This window comes from Muntiacus reevesi, chromosome 4 (assembly GCF_963930625.1).
Source record: "Muntiacus reevesi chromosome 4, mMunRee1.1, whole genome shotgun sequence".
In the NCBI taxonomy this organism is placed as follows: domain Eukaryota; kingdom Metazoa; phylum Chordata; class Mammalia; order Artiodactyla; family Cervidae; genus Muntiacus; species Muntiacus reevesi.
In genome coordinates, this window is record NC_089252.1 from 106,808,294 (window position 1) to 106,826,956 (window position 18,663).

Below are 18,663 nucleotides of genomic sequence, written 5' to 3' on the forward strand. Positions count from 1 at the left end.
AACCAGGAGTCAGAAGCCCCAGATGCTTTGGCACAGCCTGCCCCTCTTTCCATCTGTGTGGACTTGGGGAAGCTGTGGTTTCCTCCTCCATGGAAGGGAGACATTAGACCCTGTCCATCTATCTGTCCCGGAGGTGGGCAGCAGGGGTCGGCATCTCAGGTGGGGCCTGAGACTACTCTTACGGCCTTCTTTCCGTGAGTCACCGCTCCCTGCTGCCCCTGGCCGGGCCGCTCCCCTTGTGGCTACTCCAAGAGGAAGGGCTCCAGGTGGACCCCTGCCAGGCCTGCCTGCTTGGTGACAGGCATTCAGTGAGTGTCCGGACAGAGGCCCTGACCTTTCCCTTTGTGTTCTTGTGGGGGTGCTGCCAAATGATTTCAGGGTCCCTTTCCCAGGTGCTGGGAAACTAACCAGTGAGCAGGGAGAGGCTGTTTTCACAGCCAGCGTCCTCACCTCCCACCCTGGCACCCTTTGCTTCCTTTTCGGACTCCTGAGTGACAGAGGGTGGGTGGTGTCTGGAAGCTGCGGAGGCCCTGCATCTTCCTCAGGGGCGAGGCCCGAGGTGCGCCCGTGTGGACAGGACCTGGGAGCAGGGGAGGCTGCAGTGAGGGGCCTGGGCCCGGAAGGCGACCAGTGGTTTCGCCTCAGAAACTCACAGCAAAGTTATTTTTGACTCTGGTTTCATGTCTTGCTGCTTTTTAAAAATACCAAGCCATGAAATTCCTGTTCCAACTGTGTTTTTTCATGGCAGCCGTGCTTAAGACTGTGATGTCAGACATTCAGGTTCCTGTGAGTCACGGGGGCCGCTGGGCTCCAAGACTGGAACCCGAGCCATGGGAAGCAGGCGGGGGCGGGCCACCCAGCCCTGCTGGTTAGAAGGTCCAGGTTGTTGTGACTCTGATGACCTAACTCAACAAGGATAAGGATTTTGGCCTGTTTGCTTTGGGGAATTGGATACAGTGACACATTGCTTTGAGCCCCCCTGCCCGCCATGGTCCCTGCAATTTCCTTTCTGATGGGCTGCTCAGGTGAGGTGTCTAGTTCTACCCAGGTGGGAAGTTGTGGGACTTCTGGGCCCACCTGCCATGGACTGAGTTGCCTGACCACTCTGAGGGGCTCTCAGAGTTCCTCTTTCCTGGACAGACCAGCTGCTGTTTGTGGAAACAGGGTCCAGATTTTAAAGCAGTTTCTCCATTTTCTCTGGGGGCGGGTCCTCCCAGGTATGTCCAGATGGAATTTGTTGGGAAGGTGTACAGAGAAAGTGCCCAGTGACCCCTGTTTGTGGGTTGTGTGCACGCTCCCCCCCTCCCCATACTCCATGGTAGATGCACACACAGGTGGGGCCACAGGGGATACTGTTGCTGGTTTCTGCAAGAGCGGGCCCTCCCTCAGCTGCATGTCTCCACCTTGCCTCAACTGTGTACAGTCCTGAGTGGGTTTACCAGCCTCTTCATGGATATTTAAGGGCTGCCCTTGGGCCACAGTTGAGTTCAGGATAGCCAGGGCTCCTGCCTCTTGAGGTTGGGAGACAAGAGACTTGTTTTTCCTGTTAAGAGGCTGCTTCCTGGGGACAAGGGACTGAAGATACTCCGGTCTGTTGGATACTTTGGGTCCCCCTCCAGACGGTTGCAGAGCAAGCTGGCCCTGGCCTTCCCCCAGCCCTGTTGCTCCTTCTGGCAGTTTGTCCACAGGCTTCTCTGGCTTTGCAAATGCAGAGACCTGGGGAGTACCGAGTCAGGGCCAGCACTGCTGGCAGCACTCAGAGACAGGCCATGAAGGGGGCTGGATGGCAGCTCTGTGTTCTGTCCTGTCTGTGGTTGTGGCAGAAGCACCCCCTCCCAAAAAAAGCTGCAGATGGAATGCCCCCACCCACCACATGGGTTTGGGAAGGCTGCGGTTACCTCTGGACCTGGGAGTGTTCACGGTCATATGAGATTTCTCCTGGGAGGCCCAGAGCGGGCTTGGAGCTGGCGGCGGGGGTGGGTGGGGGGCGGGTGGGGTTGGGCCGCAGGAGCTGGAGCACTAGTCTTGAGCAGGGACCTCTCATTCAGCCTGGCTCTGGATAGTTCTCAGAGGATGGAGGAAGGGGACTCAAGCGATTTGCTCTCGGGACCCAAGGGCCCTCCCTAGAACAGTCAAGCACAGGCCACAAGAAGGGGCCCATGAGTCTTCCGGTTTTGACAGGCAGCCCCAAATGGGCCTAAGCAGCTCTGAGATTAACCAAGCCCTAGCTGACTGCTTGGCCCCTTGGTGCCCTCATGAATGAAGCACCATGGGAGCTGGGAGGGGTTGCTGTCAGGTCTGCCATTTGTCTCTGCCTCTCTGCAGAGGGCCCTGTGGGCCTGCACTGTTGGTACAGACCCTTATTCTCCCCATGGTAGCTATGGCTGGGTGGAGGAGAAAAAGCAGAAAGGAGCTTTCAACTGAGCAGAGCATGGCATTTGGGGGAAATGGTTCTGTGCCCCCTGTTCTGAACAGGACCTAGCTGGTGGCTTTAGAAAACTGGCCAAGATGAGAGGCTGGGTCTCCCAGCATGGGCAGTGGGCACTCGGCAGGGCAGGGGGAGCCTGTGAATCCTGCATCCCTGCACCTGTTGGATGAGGGCCACAGCCTGACTTGCCAGGCTATACTGAGGTTTTCAGACCTCCAGCAAGCTATTGAGCAGTCTCTCTGACTTGTGACAATTGTGTTTTATTGGGTCTTAGCTAATCAACTATTGTATATGGACTGCTAAAAATCTGAGTATCTGAAGAAATGGGATACTGAAGGTGGCCAAGGTTCATGCCCTATTTGGACTCACCCTGGAGCCAAAGCACAACAGAGCCTATGCCTGTGCAGTGACTGGCATCCTGCACCTTGGGGTCGTGTTCCTCCCAGAACCTAGGCTTCCCAGGTGGCCTCTTCATGGCTGGCAGAGGCCAGGGTTGGCAGGGAGTGTATGACTCAGGTCTTTCTCCTGGTGGGGGTTGCACATCATGGTCCCGGGAGCATCCAGTTTTATGGATGGTGGTGAGTGGACCTGATTTTTACAGCCTCTTCTTTGGGGGTAAGTAGTAATATGGAAAAGCCTGTATTTATTTAAAAGGAATTGCTATAAGGTCACAAGGAAGGTAAATTAGCCAAGATTCTCTAATCCCATAGCTAATAGTGTTTCATGTACTTCCTGAAGAGAACTAGTCCTCATTAGAGGTGGGGGTGGGGGGAATGCAGAAACACCAGAGAAATCCCATATCCCTGAGATAATGTGAAGCAGAAATGTGGACTGGAGGGCTCAAGGGACAAAAGCTCATTTTGTGATGTTGGCAGCAGGCTGTGGGATGATGAGGGGTGGTTAAAAAGACAGTTTCTGAGCCCAGACAGCTTGGGGGGAATGTCTTTAGATCTTGTTTTTCTGTACATCAGATGTGTGTGATCTGGAGGAGTTAACCTATCCAGACAGACATCAGCATGAACGGGAATCTCCATTCCTTCCCCTTTAGAGTTCAGGCCTTGAAGCTTTCAGTCCCATCAGGTCGGGCGTGGGGGCAGCGGGGAGGAGAGGAACTGGGCTGCTTCCTGGATTTCTGTCCTGCTTTGCACACCCTCACTTCCTGCTGAGGTCAGGAGGCTTCCTCTCTCCCCAGGCCAGCTGGCAGCAACCCCTCAGGCTCCAGCGTGTCTGCCCTCCTCTTCCTCCTCCACCGCTCCCTCAAAACTCCCCAGATCCAAACCAAGCTGGGGGAATGTCCTCAGCAGCCAGGCAGGCTCATCTTCAGGTGCCCCGGGACCTGGACCTGCCTTCTCTGCATCCTCACGGCACTCAGGGTCTGGCGTGTGTCCATCCAGCAGTCAGTGTGCACCTATGACACGCCCAGGGCTGTGCCTGGGAGCAGGCATAGACAGAAACCCTGTGCCTATGAGGCTGGCACTCTGATGGCCATCAACTGGCTGCTTGTGAGCGGGTGTTCACACCTCTGACTCAAAGGCCCCTGGCCCACAGACCTTAAGGCGCCAGTCTCAGGCTGGGGCTGAGACGCAGACCTTTGGTGGTGGAAAGAGCCAGGCCCAGACCAGCAACGCTTCCCGAGGGAGATGGGCTAGCCCCTTCCGCCCCCACACACCTCTGACATGTAGTGGTCGGCTGGCCAGGGTACCATTGAGTCAGGGCCCCACGTGTGTAAACACACACGTGTACCACCCCGAGAGCCGGAACTGGAGCTGCCAGGAGACGAGGCTGAGCCAGGCAGGCGCTGGACCCAGCAGCCCTGCATTGTTTTGATAGCTCACAAGACCCCACAGCAAAGAGATTCCCCTTTTATTGCATCTGTTTTAGATCTTTAGAATCTGAGTGAAGTCAAAAGCATGCTACAGGGGAGATTAATTCCACATTTTTCCATCTTTGCAGTGAAACCCAAGGAAAGTTAGACGTTCTGTGCAGCACAGTCGAGTCGGGGGCGCTGAGCCAATGGCTGCCCCTGGATGTTGCCCACACATGAGTGCCCCAGTGGCATGACTGGGTGACTGTGCCCTCTCTTTGAGACTCAGGGCACATGGGACCCTCCATTCCCCCCCCCCCCAGGAATCTGGTTCCTGTGTTGAGGGAAGGGGGCTGGGGTTCCCCAGCCCCTCTGGGGAGACTGCCTGGAGGAGCCAGAATCAACCACAAGCCTGGAAGTGATTAAAAGGAACTTTCCGTCACAGGAGAACTTTAAGAAGCAGCCAGACCACCACGTGCCCTGATGGCTCAGACCCTGCGAGGCCTGACCACAGGCTGTCTTTGGGGCCTCATTCAGGCCCCTCCCCCACAAGCCCAGCACTCAGCCAGGGCCCCTGTGAGCCAGGAGAGCCATGTTCCCACGGTGAAGCCCTGCCCAGAGCAAGTGCCATGTAAATGTTAGCTATGATAAAGCGTTAACGATGGCTCTACAAGACAAGGACTCTGAAGTCCAGATCGGATAACTTGCCAAGACCACTCAGCAAGGTAGTAAAAGTTCAGGTTTGAACGCAGGCAGCATAGCCCTGGTGCCATGCTCTCCCTAGCCAGGGCAAAGGCGGAGGCCGGCGTTTTCTAAGGCCCACACCCGTGTCAGCACCATGACGTGCTGAGAGAGGAGGAGGGCAGGGACCGGCGCTGGGGTGGGGGTGAAGAGTACTTCTTAGGGGCGCAGGGCTGGAGCGGGGCTTTGAGCAGGCAGGGTGGGGCAGAGAGAGCAGTGGTGAAGGGCAGCACTGGCCTTGAGTGCAGGCCCAGGAGCCTGGCCTTTCGTCCTGTGCTGTTGAACAGAAAAGGAATACTGCCAAAGTGGTATGGAGGGCAAGGGGGTGGGGCGTCTCCAGGAAGCCAAGGCGAAAGGATGAGGACTAAGAGGAGTGGTCATCCAGTCCTCCATCCATCCGTGGATGGTCCTCCATCCATGCGGGGGCCCACAGCACTGACTGCACGATGGGGGTCCTGGGGTCGGGCGAGGAGGCTCTTTGGGCAGAGCCCCGACAGCACTGCTGCGCATAGCCCCACACGGCAGCAAAGGGGACACCCTGTATCTGCCCTTCCCATGGCCTCCCCCACCCGCTCAGCGCCCTGCGTGCTCCCCATTGCCCCTGCCCTCCCCTGCCCTCTCCCAGGTGTCGTCTCTGCCCTGCACGTTTCCCTTCTCAACCTGACCACCTTCCCACGCTGTAGCAGATGTGTGCTTATGTGGCTCTACTACCCGCAGCCCTTTCAGCTTTCTTCCCTTCTAGACTGTGAGACTCCCCATCTCCTGGTTTCCCATGAGACTGCCTTCTCAGGGCAGTTGGAGCTCCCCTCGCCATGAGGCAGTACACTAGAGAGGACACGTGGCTGAATGTCAGCCCTGTTCTTCTGTCGTCTGTCTGGGCTCAGCCACCCCGTTCACGTCTGAGCCACCTGTCTCCCCTGCTCCAGGGAGACACAGGAGGGCCTTTCAACCATAGAAACCAACACCACTCTCCATAGGGGGCCCCAGGCACCCTGGAGCTCTGCTTAGAGCAGTGTGGACAGGGAAGCGCTGTGGCTGAGGGTTGAGGGCTGCAGGAGGAAGAGCTGTCCCCGAGCTGGATGGCAGAGGGAAGGATGGTGGGGAAGCCTGGAGTGAGTCACCTGTGCACAGGAAACTTTGTAAGGAACTCGCCCGATAGCTGAGAAAAATGTAGAGAGAACAGCTGGCTGGTCATCCTCATTCTTTCCCCTCCTTCAAGGTGTTGTTCACTGTCAGTCGTGGCAGCTTTGCCAGCAGCCCACCCAGATAGGACTGATACTGCAGCCCCTCAGTGCCTGGAAGCCCCTAGGAGCCAGTGTCTCAGTTACCGCCTGGGATGGGCTCCTGATGAGCGTGCGAGTGCAGGATGATGTCAGGAGGGCTCGTGGTGTCCTGAGGTCCCGCCTTTGCAGAAGTTAGGGTTCTAGTAGTTTTCCTGCTGTGTTTGCACATGGGGAGTGTGCAAGAGGTCGTCAGTCAAGATGGTGGCAGTGGTGGCTCTGGACAGAGCAGCAGCTACTGGAAGGGACCTGGCTTGGAGGGTGCAGCTAGGTCTGTGATCTGAAGTGCTGGCTCACTCAGTCCCGCTTCACTACCTGTTGTGAAACTAAGACAGCCGTGATGAGTTCCCGAGCAGAGCCTCTTCTCCCAGGGTCCCCTCTGGATCCAGCACTTGGTAAGTTGGCCACAGGAGCACCATTCTCCCTGGCTGGTCCAGCGAGGCAGTGCCGGGGAGTGGAAGCTCCCCGACTCCTATCCCTTTTTGGCTGAGGGCCCTGGGGGCCCTCCTCCACTCTCCTTGTGGCCACTGCTCTTTTTTCCCTGTTCGGTAACTCCAAATCAACCACTCTGGCCTCCTGGCAGTGCCAAGAGAGTGCTGTGTTCTCTGCCTTGGGACCTTTGCCCCCACTGCACCTGGTGCTTGGCCTGTCTTGTGCTGTCTCCGCACAGAGGCCTTGGGGCCTCCTCTCAGGGTTGGCGCTCTTCTTCCCAGGTCTGCTGGCCCGGGCCGTGGCCCCAGAGCGAGTGAGCCAGGTCAGGGGCTGGACTCAGGCGGCGCTCAGTGCCTATGGGTCAGGTCAACACATTTCTTCTTGCATTCTCCCTAAACACAAAGTGAAAAGAGAGATGGAAAAAGAGGCTTAAAAAGGAGCCAGAAATGAGAGATGGGGGAAAGAGCTGAGGAAAAGTGCAGGACAAGCCCACATGAGAGGAAACCAGGCCAAGGAGAAAGAGGAGGTTGACAGGGCTAAGGCTGCGCCAGGGGGTTGTGGGGGCCTGGGAAGTGGGCAGTCGATGGGAAGGGGTGGGGAGCATGTGTGCCTGAAAGAACTGCGCTGCTCCATGAGCCTGCGAGTAACTTGAACCTGTCCTGCTGTGTTCCACGGCTTCCCAAGGTGGGGGATTATTCTCCCGGGGAGCACTGGTTCTCGCCTTCCCCATGTGATGCCCGCAGAACTCTCCCCGGACCGGAGCGGAGCCCTGGGAGTACGGCTGCCTGGCCCCTCGCGGGCAGAGGCCCCACATTCCCGCTTTGACTTCTCCCAGCATCGCAGATGTGCGAGGCCCTGTGGCAGGAGTGAGGGTTGAGGCTCCCCTTGGCCACCTTAGAGGCCGGAGGAGATATACACACCCAGGTTCTGTCCCCTCAGTTTGTGCCCTGAGGGGGCACAGACACCTGGTGACTCAATGCCAGCAGAGAAGAGGCATCTGAGGCAGGAAGGTTTGGAACCGTGATGCTGTCAAAATGTCTCCCGTGTTGCGTTCCCTCCCACTTGGAGTTCAGGGCCCCGGGTGTCAGACTTAGCACCGAGGACTGGCATTTTGGTGCAACTCCTTCGGGCGTCACTATAATTCATAGGGGACTAAAAATAAAAGCCTGTCTCTTTAAAATTGGTTATTTTTACATCACACTCAGAAAGCCCTTCAGGGTGTTTCATAAAGTGTCTTACACTGTTGAACTGTGAGCGAGAGAAGCGGCTCGCCCTGTCAGTGTTGCCCCTATAGGAGACAGGTCACAATGTCTTTTCCCCGCTTGGCAGGAAAATCAGGATTCAAAAGATTCAGCCTTGCTGAGTCTCCCAGGGGATTTTCCTCAGAGAGTTCTGACCAGGTCATGACAGGAACCCCACCCATTGGCCCCAGCTGGCCTCTCCCATGCTCTTATGTTTGGTCCCCAATGCCTCCAGCATCCTGCTTCCTATGGGGTCCCTGGGTTGGGTGGTCCTTCACTTGGCATCCACTGAGGGGCCAGGCTACTTTCCAGGGGTTTTCAGTGGCATCACTGACATGGTCCTGAGCCTTGGTCAGAGCCCCCAGCACACCTGCACCAGATTCTGCTCTCCAGTTTCCAGGGGCTTGTGGATTCAGTGCCCTCTTCCTCTCCCTGTCTACCCCCGGCTCCCTCTACCCCCATTAATGAGGATCATCTGAGAAATGCAAAATAACCCTGCTGCTGGCCCAGGCTTCTTCCACTACAGCCCCATGCCTGCCTGAACCTTTCAGAGGGGCCTCAGCCCGTGCCCATCCTCATCCTGTGTTCTTGTCTCTCTCTTTCCCTGTCTGACTCACCACCAGGTGCTGGTGGTTCATACCTCATGACTCTGAGTCTGTCCACGTTTTGTCCTTAGCCCACCCACCACCACCTCCAGACCAACCCGCCATCATACCCTCTCACCCTCTCTCGCCTCCATTGTACCTAATCACAGCCACTCCCAGACCCTCCCCATGGAGCAGCCAGAGGGGCCTCACCTGGCCTCAAGCCCCCAGCCCCTTCCTGCCTCCTCCCAGGCACCTCTCCTGCCTCTTGCCTTCCCTCCCACCTCAGGGCCTTCCTGCCTCTCTCTCCTGGTGAACTCCCCCAGTCTTAGCCCTCTCACTTCCTAGGGCCACCTCCCCTGGCTCTGACCAGGCAGCACCCCGCAATCTCCCAGCACACACTGCAGTCCCCACAGCTGCTTAGCACTGGCCTCCAACTCTGCACATCCTGTGGGGCCAGCTGATCCTGTGTGCTCTGCGCCATTGTCACCCTGGACCTGGCAGGGGCCAGCACAGGGTGGTGCCCCAGAGGATCTGAGTGAGTGAAGAGAGTGTCTCCAGCAAGGGTTGGAAAACTTTTTCTTAACAGTCAATACTCTAGGCTCTGTGGACCATAGAGTTTGTCACAACTACTCAACCTGCCCTTGGAGCAGCCATGGACAAAAGTAAGCACGTGGGCATGGCAGTAAAACCTTATTTATAAAAAACAGGCAGCAGGCCAAGTATGCCAACCCTTGGTCCAGAGAAACAACAGAATTCATTCAACAGCAAACAGGAGTGTTTCTAAGGGAATGCTTTCCCTTAAGAGAAGGGCAATGGCTTTCTGGAAATTGTTGGTAATAGCAGGAGAAGGTGTTTCTGAAACAAGCCCCCAGGTGATTCTCTGACAGGTGTGACTTTGAAAGTGAAACTTCTGGTTCCCCTATGGCTGTGACCCTGGGAGGCAGACGGTGTTGGGCAAAGAGTGACAGTGTCCAGGCATGGAGTCCGAATTCTGCTTCCTGTTGCTCTGATTCAGGGAGGACGGTGCCTCATTTAAAGTGGAGCCCAGTCTTGTGAGGGGTGGGGCGCCAGTGGTGACCTGGGCAAGTCCCACAACCTAGTTGGGGTCTGACTGCTTGTGTTGTAGGGAAAGCACCCCAGTGAGAGATAGCATCTAAAATAAGGGTGTTAGGGTCGCTTGTCATTGCATACATATTAAAAGGTTTTTGTCGATATATCCCTATATTATTGCCTTTTCATCGGAGAAGGCAGTGGCACCCCACTCTAGTACTCTTGCCTGGAAAATCCCATGGACGGAGGAGCCTGGTGGGCTGCAATCCATGGGGTCCCTTAGAGTCGGACGCGACTGAGCGGATTTCACTTTCACTTTTCCCTTTCATGCATTAGAGAAAGAAATGGCAACCCACTCCAGTGTTCTTACCTGGAGAATCCCAGGGACGGGGGAGCCTGATGGGCTGCCGTCTATGGGGTCGCACAGAGTCGGGCACGACTGAAGTGACTTAGCAGCAGCAGCATTGCCTTTTCATAGCTCAAAATTGTGACTTTCATGATAATTCCAAACCTAAATGTTTAGCTAGAAAAGAGGCTGCTCTGTGGGCATGGGAGGTGTTTGAGGCCTGGGAACCGCCTCAGAGAGTGGCCAGATGATGTGAGGACACTGCTGGGTGACCGTCGGGGGTGTCCCTTCCAGCTGCTTCTACTCATTTAATCCAGAGCCACCAGACCAAGTGGCCTGGACAGAAGGTGGCTGCCACTGGGTGAGGAGAGAGATCCATGACTGTGTCCTCAGGCAGCTTGAGCTTGGGCACAGGGCGGGGGACAGTTAAGACTGCTGGGTCCCAGGCCCAGTAGTCCTCAGGCACTGCCGCAGTGAGCCGGGGCAGGAGGAGCAGGCGGGGCCTCTCAACATGGTGGATGGGGACAAAACAGACATGCGCAGTTCCTGGCACGTCAGCCCTCACTGAAGCCAGGCCACCAGCGTTCACAGTCCAGGTTTGTCATCTGTATGCTGTGTGACTTTCAGCAGGTTAATATCACTGTGCCTTGGTTCATTGGCAAAAAATGGGATGATAAAGGCTCCCGCCCTGAGGGGTCATATTGGAGTACTTGGAACATTGTGAGCACTCCATGTCAACTGCCAAGAACAGCCCCTGGAGCTGTGTGTGTCAGGAATCAAGATGGGGCTTCCCTGGTGGCTCAGTGGTAAAGAATCTGCCTGCCAATACAGGGGAACACGTGTTCAGTCCCTGGTCCGGGAAGATCCCATATGCAGCCAAGCAGCTAAGCCCATGTGCCTGCAAGCCATAGAGCCTATTTCTGTAACAAAAGAATCCACTGCAATGAGATGCTCACGCACAGCAACAAAGAGCAAGCTCAGCAAAAAGAATCAGGATTCCCCCACTCCCACCCCGAGCGCAGTCCTGGGTCTTCCCTCAGGTCTGGACTTTGGGGGCCTCGTGTCTGGATGGCACAGGACCAAGGTGAGTGTATGAAGCTTCCTGGTTTCTCAAAGGTCAACAGAAAGGAGGGCCCTCTCTGTGGAAGAATTTGGATCCCCGAGTCCCGGCTGATGGCTGTTTTTTGTTTGTTTTTTTTAATATTTATTTATGTATTAATTTGGCTGTTAGTTGCTGCATGCAGGATCTTTTTGTTATGGTATGCTAACTCTTAGTTGCAGCGTGTGGGATCTAATCCCTGACCAGGGATCAAACCCAGGCCCCCTGCACTGGGAGCACAGAGTCTTAGGCATTGAATCACCAATTCAATGATAGCTGTCTTTCCCAGACACTTTGCCCAGACCAGTCTGCCCAGGAGCCAGAAACCTTGACTCCTCGGCCCCTTCTCCAGTTTCTCTTGGCCCTCCTTAAAATTAAGTTGCTAATCCTATGACACCATGTCCGGCTGGACCATTTCCTTCTTTGGGACCTGCCACAACACCCAACGTTCACCCCCCTGGGGACTTTGTGAGAGGCTGGGACCAGGTCATTCACCCTTGAATAAAAGGAAAGTGAGGTGACTGGACTGGGAGCGTGGACTCAGAGGGACTGCAGAGGTGTTGTCTTTCCAGCGCTTCTCCTTACCTTCTAGGGCAGGTTGGCATTGTCTCCAGGCCTGGGGAGTATGGGCACCAGGTGGCAGAAGGAAAAGTCCCAGGGCTGGACCAGGGCGTGAGGTGGGGTAAGCTACGAGCAGCCTGCTTGGCGTGGCCCCAGGCACGCAGGACTGAAGGCAGGGCTCTATCCTGGATGTCAAGGCAGCACGTGTTCACAGATGCATGCTGAGCCCACAGGTGAAGGTCACGGTGCAAACACGGCACAGGGCATGGCCCAGAATCTTATCTGTACCTGTGAGGTACATCCAGGAAAAAGTCTGGATGAGGAATGATTCTGGAGCTTGGCTCAGTGTGGCTGCCTACTCAAATGGACCCCTGGCTGCTCCCTGCAGGTGGCCTGACTGGCCTCTCACTGCGTGTACCACCAGCCCTGAGCGTGTCTGACCTCTGCTACTTGGCTGCCCCCATCAGAGCCTTTCCACCACTGGGGAAGCCCTCTCTCTGGTGGAGGAAGGTGCGTCAGCAAATCAGAAATCAGGGCTTCCGGGCTTCACATTATCAGAAGAGATGACCGTTTCCCATGAAAATGAGGTCCCATGCTCTAGTGGGATAGGATTATTAAGACAGATTTGTAAAGCAGAGACTGTTCTAATGTACAGAATTTCAAAGCTGTGCTTCTCTCACCGGCCCGTTCTTCCAGCTCAGATGGGGTTTGGTAGGATCCTACATGACTGGGAAGAGCCTGGTGGACTTGATCAGTGCCTGGTGGCTGCCAGCCAGCATCTTGGCAGATTAGGCTGGGCACACGGGGAGTGGGAGGTGGAGACCAAACAGAGATGATGCGGCTCTTCCAGAAGCTTGCCTGGGGGAAGGGGAGAAGCTGCAGATTTGAGAAGGGTGGGCTTTTTTTTTTTTCCCCCAGCCCATTTGTCTATAACATGCTATGAAACCCCCCCCTCAAGTGTTTATGGCTTCCAAAGGAAGGACCTCCTAACACCTTCCTTTTAGGTGGCTTGAGGTAAAATAGATAATGCTTTTTTGTTCAAAGAAGTTTAACATTATCAAATTTAATGATCATATTTCTACTGAGCTTGAGTAACCCCTGCCCCCCCCCCCCCACCATGGAGCACTACTTAGTTAGCCCCATGAAATGCGTGGCACCCCTGATATTGACATTGGCCCAAAACCCACGGCCTCCACATTTGGAAATTCGGTCCCTATGGAAAAAAACTTTCTTTTAAGTGTGTGTGTGTTGGGGGGCGGTACTGGCCAGGAGAGGACAAGCTGGCTGGCTCCCCCACTGGGGCCTGGAGTCCGGGACCATTGGAAAAAGTCTGGATGAGGAATGATTCTGGAGCTTGGCTCAGTGTGGGTTTTGCAGCAGCCAGTGGAAACTTCCAGGAATGCTGCTCTGGGCCAGCCGGGGGCTGTTTCCGCTGCCACTTTTACGAACCGCAGACCCCCTCCATGGCTGGCCGGCCAGTAGAGGGGAATGTGATCGTCCCTTTCAGCTCAGCTCTCAGGGTGCCAGTTCGTATTCCACAGGCAGCAGCTTATCAGGCTCTGTCCTGTGCCCCGGGGCTCAGAGCCCCCTGCAGCCCGGCCAGCTTGTTTAGAAGGGGCCAGCCGCCAGGAGGAGCAGCCTCCATGAGGCTGACATCCGTGCGGGATGCTGTGAGAATTTATAGCAGCCTCAGAGGGGAAACTCCCTCCCCAAATGTTTCAGTGTTTTATTAAATATGTGAAAGGAAAGTTTCATTTCTACTGGACCAAGGCCCAGAGCCTCCATGGAGCCTCGGGAAGGTGGCAAAACCTCTTGGGAAAGTCCACAAATGGGTAAAATTAAGAGAAAATCTTGTTTCTTAATCTGACCCCTTTCTAATGCCTGTAGGCTACATGGCAAGGAACCAAGCCTGCTTCAATCCCAGTGTACTTGTGGGCCTGCATGGGCCTGGACACTCCTGCACTTCTGCCAGTGCTCTGTCCAAAGGCAGAGGAGGGGGGCAGGTTTTGCTGCCTTGTCTGGGGGCCAGGTCAGCAGACCAGCCATCATGCTGGGTGTGCAGGAGAGGCCAGAGAGCCAGTCTCCGCCCCCCAGAGGCCAACAAGACGGGCATCGTCACTGCGGCCAGCGCGGGCCAGGCTGACACGTGCTGGGCACCACGATGTCACCTCAGTCTCCAGGACTGCTGTGAGCTTGGCATTATCGTTCCTGTTATAGCAGAGAAAATGGACTCAGAAACAGGGTGTCTGGGGCCTCAGCCCCAGACAGCACATTCCTGCAGCAGTCCCCAGTGAACTCAGACAGGCAGTGGCCCTCCTGGATTCAGGGTTCTCACCTCCAAGCCTGGGAAGCCCCTCCAGCTGTAAAGATAAAAGGCCTGGGCAGGACCCAGGTGAAGTCCCTTCATTTGTGGGTGCAGTTTTCTCATCTTCGGAATGGAGATGGTTGATGGTCTCTGGTTGGTTGGTCTCTGAAAGGACAGATGAGCAAGTGCTTCTGCTCTGCAACTCCAGTCTCAATGTCAGACCACGAGGGCCTGCTTTCCCTCACTGTGTCCTTCCGCTGCCCACAAACATCAGAGAAGTACCTTCCCGAACCAGCAGGAGCAGACGTGAAGACCCAGGGACTGGGCACCGAGCAGCAGCCTGGGTGGGAAAAGGTGGCGTTTGTTCGGGGCCGCTGAGCAGGCCTGGCTGAGGGCAGCCCAGGGGCCCCTTCATCCTGAGCCTGAACATTTATTTTGCAGACAGTCTCCATCTTGGAGCAGCGGCTGACACTGACAGAAGACAAGCTCAAGCAGTGTCTGGAGAACCAGCAGCTAATCATGCAGAGAACAACACCGTGATCAGGGGAACAAGAATCAAGAGCTCGGTCGATTTGGGGGGCGGCAGGTCGGGGATTTGTACTGGACACTTGGGTAAATAAATAAGATTCAGCCCTGGGAACCATATTCATCCCAGAGCCCCAGGGGTTGTGCACCTATGCCCTGCACCCAGAGACTCTCCACCTGGTGATGGGAGGCCCCCATAGGCCAGGCCAATGTATGCACAAATGATACACCTAGTTTATTGTGAAGGAGCCACTTCACATTAATGTTTGTTACCTTGGAGTCTTAAGGAGCTCTGAGATGGAGCTCTTCTCTGGAGGCAGGAGCCCTAAGCCACCCTGCTTTTCACTCATCCCTTACTGACCTTTCTGCCATGTGACTGACTTTGTCCTGTATCTCAGAGTAGGGATAGACCACTTAGTTGGATGAGCCAATAGTTTCCTCTAAATCTGACAAAAGGCCCAAAGTGGGCCTGTCTGTCTGATTTATCCAGGAACAAGCCCTCTGGAGGGGGTGGTGGCTTTGCAGTGGCCTTGATTTCTGTCCCATATGTTTACTGGGGCTTGATGGCTTCTTCCTCTGCATCCATGAGGGCAAAGGAACCTGAACATTAAAATGAACTTGATGGAGCTCGTCACTGGAATGGCTTGTTCTGAGTGAGACCTAATCAATCCCTCCATCCCCCGGGTCCATAAAGGGAGAACAAAATGACATCTGGGGAGGGCCCCTGCCAGCATTACCTCCAGAGCCGTGCACACCCTGCTTGCTACCATGCGGGGTCTTGAGAAGCAAGGACAGCCAGAGTCTCTCTAGCTGGCCTGGCCAACTGCTTCACCTGGGACCTGGAGGCTTCAGGCACCTGCATGTCCCCTTGCTCATGAGGGTTCCGTAGGCTGCCTCCCTGCATCTGTGCAGGAAAGCCAGGCAAGTGTTCCCCATATGTCTGCATTCAGCCTCTTGGGGCCCTGCCAGCCAGGGAGGTATTTACCCTCCAACACACTTGCCCTGCCCTGGGGCCTAGGGGAGCAGGCAGTGTTAGACTCCCAGGAACTGTCAGTACCAGGCAGCTAATGAGGTTCCCAGCCTCTGCAGGTTTCAGGTGGAAGCAGAGGCTGAATGCCTTAAGAGCTGAGGGTGACAAGAGGCAGCCTGTGTTGAGTCCCGATGAATGACAAGCTTGGGGGAGCTGCTCTGCCACCTGGGTGGGGAGAGAGCTTCAGTCTGGAGTCAGATCTCAGGCTCTGCCTTTGGTCGAGCTGCGTGACCTCAATGTGGTGATGTAACTTCTCTGAGCCTCAGGTTCTTGTGTCGGGTAGCAAAGGTGACCCCCCGCCAGGTAGGCACTTGACAGGCCCATGGCTCCCTGGCCTACCTGTCCCTCTGGGAGGATGGAGCTTACTATAGAGGGCAAGAGGCTGACCACGCGGGATGTTTCAGAGCCCCCAGGAACCTGCTGCAGTCCTCCACATGGCCCTGCTAGTCTGTAGAAGAACCCGGAAGTCTTGCTGGTCTAAACTGATAGGTAAGTCCCTCAGCTGCCTCGGGAGGTCATGGTTCCCAGTCTCTGAAGGCTTTTTTTTTTTTTTTTTTTTTTTTTTAAAGGAGATATGGTTTATCTATCTAATATTTATTTGGCTGTGTCTGGTCTCAGTTGCGGCATGTGGGATCTTTTGTTGCTGTATTCAAACTTTTGGTTGCATCACGTGGGGATCTAGTTCCCCAACTGGGGATCTAGTTCCCCATCTAGGGATCAAACTGGGCCTCCTACACCGGGATCATGGAGTCTTGGCCAATGAACCACCGGGGAAGTCGCCCTGGAGGCCTTTAGGGAAAGTTTGAGCGGCCCGAAGTCAGCTTGCTCAGGGGGGACACAGCTTGTGGGCCAGGCTTGTCCGTCCCTCCCAGGCTGGCTGCCCTGCCCCTGACGAGACATCAGCTGCCTTGTTTTGGCCGGTGGAGCTGGAGCTCCCAGGTAATGGGGCTGTGGTGGTAGCCAATCCAGGCGAGGTTGTCTCCAGAGACACAGGGTGCCCCAGCAAGGGGCCTTCAAGGCATGTGTGCCAGCTCTGCCCACAGACCGAGCACAGGTTGCCACTCATCACGCCTTCAGTGTATACCAGGATCGAGTTTTTAATTTTTCTCTGAAATCTCCCTTCCTCAGTGAGGAAAAAATGTGGGTTTGAGAGTCTGTTAACGATTTGGGAAATGGCCTGGGAGGCTGTAGTGTGGTATTTTCCCCACCACCATTATCAGATGTAAACAGTCTAGAGAGGGTTGCTTACCCGCCCGTCCCCCCCCGCCCCCCGCCCCCCACCAAACAGCACACAGCCTGTCTGGGGGGACAGTATCAGCGTGACCTGGGCTTCCCCAGATGGAGGGGGACAGAGCTGTGACCACTGACCATCTGGAAGGGCTTTGCATGAGGGGTTGGACCAGGGCCTCTTGAGGGGTTTCCTGCCACACTAACCTGCCTTGATGGAGTCACCAGCCAGGCCTGGCAAAGGGGAGAAGGATGGATCTTGGAGAGCTGTCTTTGTCTTTGAACATCACAGAGACCTGCGGCCTCCAAGCCTGGGGTCAGTGTGAGTGACCAGGCTGAGGCAGAGTGCGGGGGCTCAACTAGGCAGTGCTGGCTGGTCTAGTGGCTGACAGGTCTGGCTATGGGGGGTGCTGACAAGCAAGTCAGCGGCGGGGAACATGAGGGGACTTGGCCCAGTTGGGGGCCCCATGACCGCCTTTCTTGTGGTCTCCCCAAATGACACTCCCTGCTAGCCCACCCCAGCAGCTCCCCTTGGCCGGGGCTCTTACCAGTCCCCCAGATGTGCTGCCAAGCTCAGAAGCAGTCCTCTGGAAATGTAAATGCCTCAGCTTAGCTGTCATCTCTCCTAAGTTTGGATTTTGGTAACTGAGATTCCAGAAAACCAAACTGCAGGGCGGGGGTTGTGGCTAGGAAGATGTTTTTAGGCTAGGAGGCTTTTGTTAGGAAGTACGTCTTCATGGCAGATCCCAACCCCACACCCCCATCCCTTCATGCTCTAATTTTCCTACCATGTGGAATGAAAGAAGTGTCTCTGACTTAAGTTGCAGCCCCCTACCTACCCTTTGCCAGATTCCAGGAATGGATCTGTACTTCCTGCCAGAGAAAGAGAGAGGCAGGGCAGGTAGGCTCCAAACCAAGCAGAAAGCAGCCGCAGAGTTCAACCCCTGCCTGTGGTGAGCCCGCCACCCTCCCCTCCTGAGGCACCGCTCCCAGGAGCCCCGACAGGCTAAGTGCCGAGGGGTCCCCGCAGACCGGTGTCCCTCCAGAGACTGGAGGGGCATGAGCCAGCCTATCCTGGAGACTACCATCCTCACATCCAGCAGCGTCCTTGTCCCTGGTCTCCTGATCTCCACAGGGGTGTGCTGCTTGAGAGCAATCAAGCAAGAGGGTAGGGCAGGGCAGTCAAAGGCCCCTGACCCATCGCCACAGCCCGCTCTGCCCCCCTGCTAGCTCCGTGACCTTAGATGGGTTTAGTAACCTTGTGGAGACGGTTTGTGAGCTAGTTCCTGATGCATCGGGCACAGGAGGTGCCCAGAGCGAGTGTGCTCAGTGTGTGGCTGGAGAGAGACTTCTGGAGGCTCGGACCCCTTCCCCAGAACTTGGCCTGTGTCCAGGAGGACGCAGTCTGGTGGTCCCAGAGTCGTGCTGGCTCTGAAGTTCCCCGTGGCCAGAGTTCTGGTCTCTTGACCCCATGACTGCTGCCATGGGCATCCCCAGTGGTGGTTTGAGAACTGGACTGACAGACAGCCCCCCCACCCCCACCCGAGAAGGCAGGCCCTTCAAGGCCGCCACTAGGCCCAGCGCAGGCTTGGGGGTGGGCGTTTGTGATTGCCGGGAATCCCGGAAACCCAGCCCGCTGAGCCGGCGCGAGGGTGGTGAGTCACGCTGTCCCGGCTCCTCATCATTAACCTCGCCTTCCTAAGTGATCTGCTCAAGAGGAGCCCCTGATGGCTCCAGCTTCCATGGGTGTGTGGCCATTTACGGGGCACAGACATCAGCCCCAGAGTTTTCTCCAAGCACCCCCTCCACCCCACCCTGCTCCAGGCTGCCAAGGAGGGAACCGTGTTGCCAAAGCAGCAGCGGCAGGCTGAAGGCCTGAGCTCACTTCCTGTGAGCATCGCCACCCTGACACCAGGCCTGTCCCGTTGTTGGGTGGGCTCCAGCCCACCCCAGCTGTCACCCTAGCACCCCGGGCTCACTCTCAGTCGCTCTGGGGAAGTCTCTCTA

At 56.0% G+C, this 18,663-nt stretch overlaps 1 protein-coding gene across 3 annotated transcripts in view; it reads left to right on the forward strand.

Annotated features, from left to right (window-relative positions):
• Window positions 1-15,033, forward strand: part of POC1A (POC1 centriolar protein A) — a 120,743-nt gene extending 105,710 nt beyond the window's left edge. For all 3 annotated transcript variants that reach the window (XM_065933566.1, XM_065933564.1, XM_065933565.1), the window contains exon 11: window positions 14,316-15,033. In XM_065933566.1, coding sequence (XP_065789638.1) covers window positions 14,316-14,414 — 99 coding nt within the window. In that variant the 3' untranslated portion in view covers window positions 14,415-15,033. The remainder of the gene's footprint in view (window positions 1-14,315) is intronic.
• The last annotated feature ends 3,630 nt before the right edge of the window (window positions 15,034-18,663 follow it).